Below are 13,729 nucleotides of genomic sequence, written 5' to 3'. Positions count from 1 at the left end.
TCCTCCGTTTTTTCATTAGTTCTCTTTAATTGTTCTGTTGTAGTTGTTTGTTCGATGTTATCCGCTTGTCTTTGTGCCGGTGTACTGTCGATATCCGTCGCCTCACTGCTTTCGCTGTCGCTGTCGTCTTCCTCATCACTGCTATCCGCTTCATCGCTGCTTGTTGAACCGGATGACTCTTCCTCACTGCTGTTGGATTCTTTATTCGCTTGTTCTTGTTGTGGCTGGTCGTTGTTGTCAGGTTTATCACAGGCTGGATCTTTTGTTTCAGGTGTAGTTTGTTCTGGATCTTGTAGATTTGGTTGTGCTTGTCTTCTTTCCTTCTTTAAAAGGTTACTGAAAGATTTAGGACACGTGAAATACGAGTGACCGCTTTGTCCACACAGTCCACACTGTTCCACATCTACACAATCTTTAGCTTTGTGTCCAAACTGTCCACATTTCCAACATTTGGTCTTATCACAGTTCTTTACTTGATGTTGAGCGGAGTTACATATGTAGCATCGTTGAATTTGTCCAGGGTATGAAATCTTTCCTACATAAGGACCCATAGCTATAGTGTTGGGCAATAAAGCGGCCTTAGCTGGTTCGGGCATGATGCTGCTGTTTCCTCTAGAACAAACTGCTAGTGAATGTAGACGCTCTACACGCCCGCTTTATTAACCCTGCATGCTGAGTAAGTCAAGATGAAACACGTAACTCTGATTGGTCCAAGGTCCTGGGTTTCTATTGGACAGAACACATACAGTTCCACGCCCCCTTCTGCCCCATTCACTAGAATCTGTTCTTTGTTGTCTGTTCCCGCTTAATCTGAGGTCGATACATGTTTTAAAACCGAATATAAAATAATCCATAGCAATATTTTTGTTACATTTGATTAAATTTTATATAATATATATATACTGTATATATATATATATATATATATATATATATATTATAGATACATAGATCGATCAATTTAATTTTTTTGGTTGTTTAGTTTTTTAAGCGAAGCATTCGGGCACAATGTTTTACTGTATCTTACACAAAGATCGTGTTAATGATTGTAGTGTAATCTACAGTATGGCTGTACATTGGTAGTATGCAAACACGCCGTATGAAGGCTAAACGAGAGATCTGATAGTAAACGTAATACTTAAACTACTAATGATAACGCCAAGCTTTTAGGGCTACATAAGTGAATTTATTAAAAAAAATGCATCAGTGAATGTGTTATTTTTACTTATGATGCTTTCAAGCTTTTGGGGCTAAACAAGTGATTTGCAAATCTACGCATCAGTGAACGTACTACTACTATTAATAACAATATTAATAATAAAGCAGGAGGAATTTCTCTTTTATAGAAAATATGGGTGGCTCTTAAAAGAGCCGTTGTGTTAGCGTGGAGGTCTGAACGTTTAACCCCCGAATCCGTACAGGGTGCGTCCCTGGCGTTTCAGAGCGTACACCACGTCCATTGCGGTGACGGTCTTTCTCTTGGCGTGCTCGGTGTAGGTGACGGCATCACGGATGACGTTCTCAAGGAAAACCTTGAGCACACCGCGGGTCTCCTCGTAGATCAAGCCGGAAATACGCTTCACACCGCCACGGCGAGCCAAACGGCGGATGGCGGGTTTAGTAATACCCTGGATGTTATCACGGAGAACTTTGCGGTGACGCTTAGCGCCTCCTTTTCCAAGACCTTTGCCGCCTTTTCTTTTTAATATTTTATTTAAACTTCATCAGAGTACATGGAAATTACATTACATTATCAAGACAATCATTTACAATTTTAAAATCTTCCACAATTCAGAGTCCTTAAATAAAATATTCATTGTTCGTATTCTTTTCAGTTCAGTTCTCTTCCGGACATGGTTACTGCTCTCGTCGAGATAAAGCGAGTCAATGCAGGACGAGCGTTCACAGAGCTTGTTATTTCCCTCTACCGGACCTAGTTGAAGACAACAGGGCGGAGTTAAGCAGCGACCGCCCACTGTGACCGCAGCTGCTCAGAGTAGGCCTTGTGGAACGCGCTTTTAATATTGTACAATTAGGTGGGACAAATAGCCATTAGAGACATGACAATGTAGCCAATAAAATCTATACCAGGGGATGAGGCAGCGTGGGAGAATATTTCAGTTTATGATCAAAATGGTAGTTCAAATAAGAAAATTTAGAGTAAAATTGGAGTAAATTAAACAAAATGTTTTAAAACCTTTCAGGGTTTGTGGAAGTAGCATTAGAAACATGTTAGGGTAAATAAATGTACATGTAAAGCACCTGCATCGGTGTAAGAGTCTTTATGAAAGTAAATAAAATGTCAGGGTAAATACATAATACGTAAATGGACAATGCTTGTGCTTGTTGATTCGTGTGTGTGTGAGCACTCAGCCACGCCCGGTCTCACTCTACACGATTAAACTCCTGCTGTATGCAGATGATCTGGTCCTTCTGTCCCCCAGCACTCAGAATCTCCAGCACAAACTGGACCTGCTGCAGCAGTACTGTCAGACCTGGGCCCTGACAGTCAACCTCAAAAAGACCAAAATTATGACCTTCCAGAAAAGAGCCAGATCTCAGGGAACCAAACACACATATAAAATAGGACACCATGAAATTGAGCACACTAAAGATTATACTTACCTCGGACTAAACATCAGTTCAACAGGAAACTTTAACCCGGCAGTAAATGAACTGAGAGAAAAAGCTCGCAGGGCGTCTACGCCATAAAACGTCAAACATTTGTGGAAATTCCGATTCGAATCTGGCTTAAAATTTTTGAATCAATAATTGAACCGATTGCTCTATATGGCAGTGAAGTTCGGGGTTCAATAACACACCATCAATTCCATAATTGGGACAAACATCCATTAGAGACCCTGAACACAGAGTTCTGTAAAAGCATCCTAAAGGTGCACAGACACACCACGAACAATGCGTGCAGGGCAGAATTAGGCCGATTTCCACTAATTATAAACATACAGAGAAGAGCAATTAACTTCTGGAACCATCTAAACGAGAGCGACCCCCAAACTTATCATTATAAAGCCCTGAAACACCAAGAGCTGAGCAAACATACCAGTCCCCTCATCCAACTGGTCCTGAGTCACTGCACCCATACACCACTAACACACACAGATACACCACTAACACACACAGATACACCAGTAACACACACTGATACACCACTAACACACACAGATACACCACTAACACACACAGATACACCACTAACACACACAGATACACCAGTAACATACACCGATACACCACTAACACACACAGATACACCACTAACACACACAGATACACCAGTAACACACACCGATACACCACTAACACACACCGACACACTAATAACACACACTGATACACCACTAACACACACCGACACACTAATAACACACACTGATACACCACTAACACACACTGATACACCACTAACACACACCGACACTCTAATAACACACACAGATACACCACTAACACACACAGACACACTACTAACACACACAGATACACCACTAACACACACAGACAAACTACTAACACACACAGACACTCTAATAACACACACAGATACACCACTAACACACACAGACACATAACTAACACACACTGATACACCACTAACACACACAGATACACTACTAACACACACTGATACACCACTAACACACACAGAAACTGTAATAACACACACAGATACACCACTAACACACAGAGACACTCTAATAACACACACAGATACACCACTAACACACACAGACACACCACTAACACACAGATACACCACTAACACACACAGACACACTACTAACACACACTGATACACCACTAACACACACAGACACTGTAATAACACACACAGACACTCTAATAACACACACAGATACACCACTAAGACACACAGACACACTACTAACACACACTGATACACCACTAACACACACAGACACACTACTAACACACACAGATACACCACTAACACACACAGATACACTACTAACACACACAGATACACCACTAACACACACAGATACACCACTAACACACACAGACACTCTAATAACACACACACAGATACACCACTAACACACACAGACACACCACTTACACACACAGATAAACCACTAACACACACAGACACTCTAATAACACACACTGATACACCACTAACACACACTGATACACCACTAACACACACAGACACACTACTAACACACACAGACACTCTAATAACACACACAGACACTCTAATAACACACACAGATACACCACTAACACACACAGACACACCACTAACACACACAGATACACCACTAACACACACAGACACTCTAATAACACACACTGTTACACCACTAACACACAGATACACCACTAACACACACTGATACACCACTAACACACACAGACACTCTAATAACATACACAGATACACCACTAACACACACAGACACACCACTAACACACACTGATACACCACTAACACACACAGACACACTAATTACACACACTGATACACCACTAACACACACAGACACTCTGATAACACACACTGATACACCACTAACACACACAGACACACTACTAACACACACAGATACACCACTAACACACACAGACACTCTAATAACACACACAGACACACCACTAACACACACAGACACACCACTAACACACACTGATACACCACTAACACACACAGACACTCTAATAACACACACAGATACACCACTAACACACACAGACACACTACTAACACACACAGATACACCACTAACACACACAGATACACCACTAACACACACAGACACTCTAATAACACACACACAGATACACCATTAACACACACAGACACACCACTTACACACACAGATAAACCACTAACACACACAGACACTCTAATAACACACACCGATACACTACTAACACACACAGACACTCTAATAACACACACTGATACACCACTAACACACACAGACACACCACTAACACACACAGATACACCACTAACACACACAGACACTCTAATAACACACACTGATACACCACTAACACACACAGATACACCACTAACACACACAGATACACCACTAACACACACAGATACACCACTAACACACACAGATACACCACTAACACACAAAGACACTCTAATAACACACACAGATACACCACTAACACACACTGATACACCACTAACACACACAGACACTCTAATAACACACACTGATACACCACTTACACACACAGACACTCTAATAACACACACTGATACACCACTAACACACACAGACACACTAATTACACACACTGATACACCACTAACACACACAGACACTGATAACACACACTGATACACCACTAACACACACAGACACTCTAATAACACACACTGATACACCACTAACACACACAGACACCCTAATAACACACACAGATACACCACTAACACACACAGACACACTACTAACACACACAGACACTCTAATAACACACACAGACACTCTAATAACACACAAAGACACTCTAATAACACACACAGATACACCACTAACACACACAGATACACCACTAACACACATAGATACACCACTAACACACACATACACACTAATAACACACACAGACACACTAATAACACACACAAACACGTTACTAACACACACCAACACACCACTAACACAATAAAGACTCAGGAGCAGGAGAAATCTGCTTACAAAATTAGAATAAACCAAATTACACAAACACCCAACAAAAATATCTGAATTATTGGGAAACTAAACTCAAAGTAAAATGCAGTGTTATTTGGCCCTAAACAGACACTACAGTGCAGCAGATTATCTGAGCACAGTATCCGACCCTAAATTAAGAAACACCCTGACGAGGTACAGACTGAGCGCACACGACCTGGCTTTAGAGACGGGGCGACACACCCGGTCCTGGCTGCCCCGGGAGGAGAGGTTGTGCCAGCACTGCACTCTCAGTACAGTAGAGACGGAGCTGCACTTCCTCACCCAGTGTACCAAGTACCACCACATCCACGCCCAATCTTCCCTAAATTTAATACCGTCATCCTAAACTTTACCTCCCTCCCAGATCCCGACAAACTGCCCCACCTACTGGGGGAGCACAGAGAGAGCTGCACACTAGCAGCACTCTATACACACACCTGCCACCAGGTGAGGGACAGTGGGTGACCATGTCCCATACACACACACACAAACTGATTGTTATTACTACCTCTTTACTGTAAATATTATAATTTTTATTGTTATTATTTTGCACTGTTTTTATTAATATTGTATTCTATTTAAAATAATATTTTATTCTATTTTGCACATGTAACTGTTTTGTATATATTTGTTCTTATAGGGCAGTTGTAGCCTAGGGGTTAAGGTACTGGACCAGTAATCAGAAGGTTGCTGGTTCAAACTCCACCACTGCCAGGTTGCCACTGTTGGGCCCTTGAGCAAGGCCCTTAACCCTCAATTGCTTAGATTGTATACTGTCACAACTGTAAGTCGCTTTGGATAAAAGCCTCTGCTAAATGCCATAAATGTAAATGTTTTTATTATTTCTCTGTAACTTGCTTTGGCAATACGAATGTCCTTATTTGTCATGCCAATAAAGCTTCTTTTGAGTTTGAGTGTGTGTGTGTGTGTGTGTGTGTGTGTGTGTGTGTGTGTGTGTGTGTGTGTGAGTGAGTGACTGAGTGACTGAGGGAGAGAGCAAGAGAGAGAGAGAGAGAGAGACAGAGTGAGAGAGCGAGAGAGAGTAAAATAGTAAGTGTAAAATAATAGTAATAATAATAATAATAATAATAATAATAATAATATGACTAATGGATATTGCCTAACCTATAGGCAATCACACTAATAAGTAAAATATGAGTAAAATACTGTGCCACCTGTACTGCTAGAGTCATCTATGTTTTGTTAAATTGAGTGTAAGGGCCATGAATGAGTAAATAACTAAATAAATACATTAAAAAATTAATACCCTAAACAAAAAAAAAAAATGTGTAAAACAGTGTTTAGATTATTCTGGAATAAATAATAGTGATGCAAGTCTGTATAAGTTACATCTGTGTTAAAAATGTGTCTGTATATTTCACTTAAAATAGAGGGGGGAACAGTGTCTGTCAGAATTTGGACCCATTCTGTCAAAAGAGCATTTGTATGGCTTCAAATTGATGTTGGTCAGGAGAGCCTCAATCCATATTACCAAAAACTTTAATTCCTCAGCTGTGCAGTGCGATTTCGGTCAGGTCTCTGTGCAGGACACTGGAGTTTTTTGAAGCCGAGCTTCTCTTTATGTGTTTGTGGACTTTGTGCACAGAGGCATAGTCCTGCTGGAACAGGACAGGGTCTTCCCCTTTAATCTAATTCAGTCATGGTTTTAATCTAACTCGCTTATGACACTTGTTAACACTTATTAGCTATGGTGGCGGCTGAAACACATGAATTTCCAAATTACAACAGGCATCATTGTGAATATGGTTGTTTTATCACCATTATTACTATTACCGCTATTATGGTTAACATTAAATATTCTGCTTATTCCTTATGCCTTCATACAACGTGTTTGCATACTACCAATGTACAGCCATACTGTAGATTACACTACAATCAGTTAATACGATATCTGTGTAAAATACATTAAAACATTGTCCCTGAAGGCTTCAGTGTCTATCTAACTATCCATCAACCAATCAATCAAAGAGTTATGAGGATTTTATCAAGTAAATCTTACTAGTTTGTTTTTTCAGTGTCACATGATGAACAGTTTCTGGGTGTTGGTAAGAGAGAAGAATTCAGGGTGAAGTTTTTGAAATTGGTTTGTAGTAGACCTTTTGTATGTTGAGTGTATTTTGGACAATATGTTAAGAAGTGCAGCTCAGTCTCTGTGGTGTTGGTGTTGCACTGTGTACACACTCCTGGTTCTGTGGGGTCCAGAATTTCTTGTAGTGTCCGGTCTCGATGGCCAGCTTGTGTGCGCTGAGTCTGTATTTTGTCAGTGTGGTTCTGTGTTTGATGTCAGTCACTGTACTCAGGTAATCTGCTACAGTGTGCTGTCAATTTAGGGCCGAATAACACCGCATTTTACTCTGTGCTTGTATTTGGCTTCTCCAATAGCTGATGCAGTGTGGTTTTGTGTTTGTGCAGTGGCTGTTGTTGTTTAAATACACATACATACACATACACACAAACACACAAATAGATTTAGTTTGTGTGTTGTCACAGTGTAACCACAAGATGGAAGCCACGCTTCACTAATTGTGTATTGGTTCTCCAAAACATTATAATTACAGTTACTAGTACTACTACTACTATCACCAATAATACTATTATTACAACAACTATAATAGGAAAAAAAAAATCATAATGAGTAATTATGATTATTTACAGTTAATATTTTACAGTGTCTTCTAAAATGCCTGTAATTACCCAGTGTTAATTATCTATAATATTTTTTTTATTATTGATAATGATACATTATTCTGAATAATTATTATTGATTATTAATCGTTTATTCTTTCATTTTTTTGGCATTAGTAGCCTACTCATAACGACTATTACTCTTACTAACTTAATGCTTTATGGAACCCCATAAACATACACCACTATAAACATTATTAATCATGCTATAAGACACCACCTGCCAATCTTTAATCAGCTGTACTTATGTAACCTTGCTTATAATTGTTGTAAGAACATGTCGTAAGGTACATCTCTACACACACACACACACCTGTTTTTTCTAATATTCATAACTCTGATAAATTTAACTTTGGAACCGACACACATAAATAAATGAAAAAGTTATGAAAAGTGCCCATTTCAGTGGAAGCTTGTAAGTGGCTCTTAAAAGAGCCTTTGTGGATAATTGGATGGAGTGGGTTCGTTTAAGCACGCTCTCCGCGAATACGGCGGGCCAGCTGGATGTCCTTAGGCATGATGGTCACTCTCTTGGCATGGATGGCGCACAGGTTGGTGTCCTCGAACAGGCCGACCAGGTAAGCCTCACTGGCCTCCTGCAGAGCCATGACGGCAGAACTCTGGAAGCGCAGATCGGTCTTAAAGTCCTGAGCGATCTCTCTAACCAGGCGCTGGAAGGGCAGCTTGCGGATGAGCAGCTCGGTGGACTTCTGATAACGGCGGATTTCACGCAGAGCCACGGTACCTGGCCTGTAACGGTGAGGTTTCTTCACACCGCCAGTAGCCGGGGCGCTCTTGCGGGCAGCCTTAGTGGCGAGCTGCTTCCTCGGCGCCTTACCACCGGTGGATTTACGAGCGGTCTGCTTGGTTCTTGCCATCGCGTCTGGAACTCCGCACTTCACCAACTGTAGGACAGAATATGTCAGCCCGCCCAACACGCTCTATTTATGTACCAGAGCCGCTCCGCGCTCATTGGGCGTCTTGATAACGCACTTTTCTCATTGGACGATCATGCTTACGTCAAATGTCGCTTACTGGTCGGCGTTCTGCCGCTGCCTCGTTTCAGAAAACATAATATTTCCTCTATGCTGTTGGCGGGATTTATAATACTTTCCTTTGTTTCTTTGTGCTTTTAAAACACAGCCTACAATCGCACTTAAAGTATATACCTTTTGCAAAATATATATTATTGATTATTTCGTTCATTTTGCTTATTATTATTGTTAACATTATTATTTTTGTTCCATGTGTATTACACAAACACGTTTGTTGCACCACTTTTAATCGTCTATACTGTTGGTTTTGCTACTGCAAGAGATCTGTAACTTCACTTGTGTATACATGCAGTATATAGTGATATATGTAAAGATAGCTAGAGAAAAAATTTATTGTAAATATTGATTTGTTAATTTTACCATGTGATAAATCATGTGTTTTACACCGTGTGAATCTATGAAACGATATTACATTTATTTACACATTATCTGGGGAAATTGCACTTTTTCTGTGGAAATGGGTGGCTCTTAAAAGAGCCTTTTGGTTAGAACACGAGAGCGACTTTACTTGGCCTTGGCTGCTTTCTCGGTCTTCTTGGGCAACAGAACAGCCTGGATGTTAGGCAGCACACCGCCCTGAGCGATGGTTACACCTCCAAGCAGTCTGTTCAACTCCTCGTCGTTACGCACGGCCAACTGCAGATGACGAGGAATGATACGAGACTTCTTGTTATCTCTGGCGGCGTTACCAGCCAACTCGAGGATCTCAGCGGTCAGATACTCCAGCACAGCAGCCAAGTAGACAGGAGCACCAGCTCCCACACGGTGGGCGTAATTACCCTTACGTAGCAGTCTGTGAACACGGCCCACGGGGAACTGAAGGCCGGCACGGGATGAACGAGTCTTGGCCTTAGCCCTAGTCTTACCACCGGTCTTCCCGCGTCCACTCATTTTGATGATCAGATGCGTTCGTCGAACAAAACTGAAGTAAGCTGGGAGAGCCCTCGAAACGGTATGATATAGGCAAACTGCCTCTCTCCTATTGGCTTAGAGCGAAGGTACAGCTGAGCCAATCCTAAACGCGCCGTCATGTCCCAGGGAAACACATACACGCCCCTCACATACTGCCCCTCCCCCCTCTCTTCTCCTCCGTTCTCCCGCCCGTGTAATGTATGATACAGAAAAGCTTCTCTTAAGCAACAATTACATTATATTATGTCACAATAACATTTACACTAACAATTACACTATGTAAGGAGCTCATATACGTAAATTCACATACATATACACATTTATACGGACAGTTTTATGAGTATGTGTGACAAAATCATTAATACACATAAAACAAGACCAGTTATACTTAGTGTTTTTAACTCCTTGCTTATCACTCTTTCCACAAAATATGTTTGTATGAATAGTTGTATGTTCGCATGCATGCTTATATGTATGTATGAGTTTAGGAAACGCGACTCTTTATGGGAGGAAATAGGTGGCTCTTAAAAGAGCCGTTTTAATAAAACAAAAGTAATAAAACAGGAACAAGTTTACTTCTTCTTGGGTGCAGCTTTTTTGGCCTTGGCCGCTTTGGGCTTAGCGGTCTTGGGTTTGGCTGCCTTGGCTTTTTTAGGACTCTTGGCTGCCTTCTTGGGGGTCGCCGGCTTTTTAGCCTTCTTGGGGCTCTTGGTGGCTTTCTTAGCGGCAGCAGCGGGTTTCTTGACCTTCTTGGGGGACTTCTTAGCGGCGGGCTTCTTGGCTGTTACCTTCTTGGGCTTCTTTGCAGCGGCGGGTTTCTTTGCGGCCTTTTTCACTTTAGGAGCGGCGGCTTTTTTGACCGCGGGCTTCTTCGCCTCGGTCTGCTTCTTGTTGAGCTTGAAAGATCCTGAGGCGCCGGTGCCCTTGGTCTGCACCAGGGTGCCCTTGGTCACCAGGCTTTTGACGGCGAGTTTGACGCGGGAGTTGTTCTTCTCCACGTCGTATCCACCTGCAGACAGAGCTTTCTTCAGGGCGGCCAGGGACACGCCGCTCCTCTCCTTGGAAGCGGAAACAGCTTTGACGATCAGCTCGCCGACGCTGGGACCCGCTTTCTTGGGTTTGGCCGCGGTCTTCTTTTTAGGAGCCTTGGCGGGGGCCGAGCTGGCCGGTGCTGGAGCTTCTTCTACCATCGTTGTTGGAGCTAAAACGGCGCTAAGAAAGAGCGAGTGAAGCGCTGTGCTCTGTTGTACAGAGACTCCTCCCTCTTACGAGAGGGGGCGGGGCTTTATAGCACACATGAGAACTGTGTAGACTCAACTCGCCCAGCGCAGCGTCTGTGTGCTTCCGTGACACATGCGCACTTGTGTTTTCTCATGGCAAAAAGAGATTAAAATACAAGTCCTGATATAAAATGCGAGGTAATAAAGTGCACGTCGGCCGAACATAAGCTCTCTCGTTCATGTAAAAGCCCGCAAAGGGAACCTAACGATGCTGTTTCCTTGTGTTCTGCTAAAACAGCACACCGCTCCTGATGCGTAAAGCGACGCAGCGCACATTTCACATCTTATTACACGTAAAAATATGCTGAGGAAACCCGATCTTCTTGTAGACACAGACTGAAAAGTGCAAACAAAGCCTTGGTGTTTTCCACATGTATTTATAAGCGGATGTGAGCTTCCTTTTCTACTAGAAAAATAGGCTGTTTAGTGCGAAGTAAAACACAGCTACCAAGCAGGACTAGGTCGAGTCCAGGGTGCTTAACTGTCATGTAGCTGAAAGAACAAATGGAAAAAAAAAACTAAAACTAAATAATAAACATAACAATTTAGAATAATAATGATGATAACAAGAAGAAAATGTAATGTTAGTCAGAACAAGTCAAAACAACCGTATTCACAATGATGTCTGTTCTAATTAGGAAATTCATGTGTTTCAGCCGCAACGATAGCTAACAAGTGTTAACAAGTGTCATAAGCGAGTTAGATAAAAACCATGACTGAAATAGATCAGTTTAGGGAATGTCGTGAGTTTCAGCTGTTCATCTTTTACAAAGCGTTTTCCTAGATTAAATAAAAATAAAAAAAAACATCAACAAGTCAAGTACCTCTACTTATATATATATCATATATTTTATATATTATAAGTTATTGCGTGTTTGTCAATTTAAAAACTAAAAATGGTCTTCAACAAATGATTTGAATGAATACAGAGCATTAACGTCATTGTAACACTTACAGATTGACATCATTTTTAATGCTGCGTTTCAGTGAGCAATGACACAACAACTTTCATATTACATGATGCCCTTAAATGATCATAATGTTTCTGTACTGGAGAATGCGGGCATCGATCCCGCTACCTCTCACATGCTAAGCGAGCGCTGTACCATTTGAGCTAATTCCCATAAAAAATAACCCTCTTTTACCCTTTATAAATTGTGATGTAGTAACAGAGCTTTGATGCTGCAACTGTAAGGCCTAAAATAGTGCAGGATATACCAACTGTTTAGTGCAGTGCAATAACAAAGCGGCTCTGTGAAGCAAGAACTGAAATTATGATGCATGTAATTCAACATAAAATATATGTAGGTATTAATATCTAGAACTCAGTGCATTATTAGGCTGCACATAAATATAGATTTAAACTGTCCTCTATTTACTACAGTGTGTTTGAAACAGCTGGGTGTACAACTAGTCTGTGTGGAGAACATGTTACACATACAGTGTGCTATTATTTCAAGCTGATCAAGTGCATGATATTTTAGTTAGATATATCTCACTAAGTACAAATCCTTTAACTTTCTAAATAAACCACATTGTACAGGACATTAGTGCTTAACAACTCACCCAAACAGGGACTTGAACTCTGGACCTTCAGATTAAAAGTCTGATGCTCTACCGACTGAGCTATTCGGGCCCTACATACTGCTTTATTCCTCACAAGGATGTGACATGAATTAAAAACTTTAACATACGTTGTCCTGTAAAACTGCAATTAATATAAAATGTTTTAATGTTTTTGCAAATATGTGAAATACACCATTTTTATTTTATATGTTGATTTAACTTATTAAGCCAAGCAAAAGAAGTTTCATCCTGAAAAAGTACTTTTAACTGTATTTTTTTTTTATAGTTTGAAACCTTAAGATGAGTCAATTTGACCCATAACCTAACAGGAGGGTTAAACCTTTTGTCACTTCTCGAGTTTGTTTTCGTGACTGAACGTAGTTTGGGAGACCAGAGGAGCTCTCCTGTGATTCCAGTTGGTGATAGATGGTGTAGTGTGTGACCCCCTATCACCGATCAGCCGTGTAGTGTGAAAGCCACACCGACT

At 41.1% G+C, this 13,729-nt stretch overlaps 3 protein-coding genes across 3 annotated transcripts; all 3 read right to left on the bottom strand.

Moving 5' to 3' along the window:
• Window positions 1-8,870: 8,870 nt before the first annotated feature.
• Window positions 8,871-9,307, bottom strand: LOC134328923 (histone H3). The gene has a single exon (XM_063010165.1). The coding sequence runs from the start codon at window positions 9,305-9,307 to the stop codon at window positions 8,897-8,899; it is 411 nt and encodes a 136-aa protein (XP_062866235.1). The 3' UTR covers window positions 8,871-8,896.
• Window positions 9,308-9,988: 681 nt separating this feature from the next.
• LOC134328999 (histone H2A-like) lies at window positions 9,989-10,375 on the bottom strand. The gene has a single exon (XM_063010238.1). The coding sequence runs from the start codon at window positions 10,373-10,375 to the stop codon at window positions 9,989-9,991; it is 387 nt and encodes a 128-aa protein (XP_062866308.1).
• Window positions 10,376-10,968: 593 nt separating this feature from the next.
• On the bottom strand, window positions 10,969-11,586 carry LOC134328830 (histone H1-like). The gene has a single exon (XM_063010060.1). It carries the CDS (start codon window positions 11,584-11,586, stop codon window positions 10,969-10,971), a length of 618 nt encoding a protein of 205 aa, XP_062866130.1.
• Between the last annotated feature and the right edge of the window lie 2,143 nt (window positions 11,587-13,729).

Source organism: Trichomycterus rosablanca, chromosome 15, assembly GCF_030014385.1.
Source record: "Trichomycterus rosablanca isolate fTriRos1 chromosome 15, fTriRos1.hap1, whole genome shotgun sequence".
Lineage (NCBI taxonomy): Eukaryota > Metazoa > Chordata > Actinopteri > Siluriformes > Trichomycteridae > Trichomycterus > Trichomycterus rosablanca.
This window is presented reverse-complemented; position numbering and strand designations above follow the sequence as displayed.

Bases quoted from the DNA above. Each gene is read 5' to 3' on its own strand.
- LOC134328923 (XM_063010165.1), bottom strand. From the start codon at position 9,307: ATGGCAAGAACCAAGCAGACCGCTCGTAAATCCACCGGTGGTAAGGCG.
- LOC134328999 (XM_063010238.1), bottom strand. From the start codon at position 10,375: ATGAGTGGACGCGGGAAGACCGGTGGTAAGACTAGGGCTAAGGCCAAG.
- LOC134328830 (XM_063010060.1), bottom strand. From the start codon at position 11,586: ATGGTAGAAGAAGCTCCAGCACCGGCCAGCTCGGCCCCCGCCAAGGCT.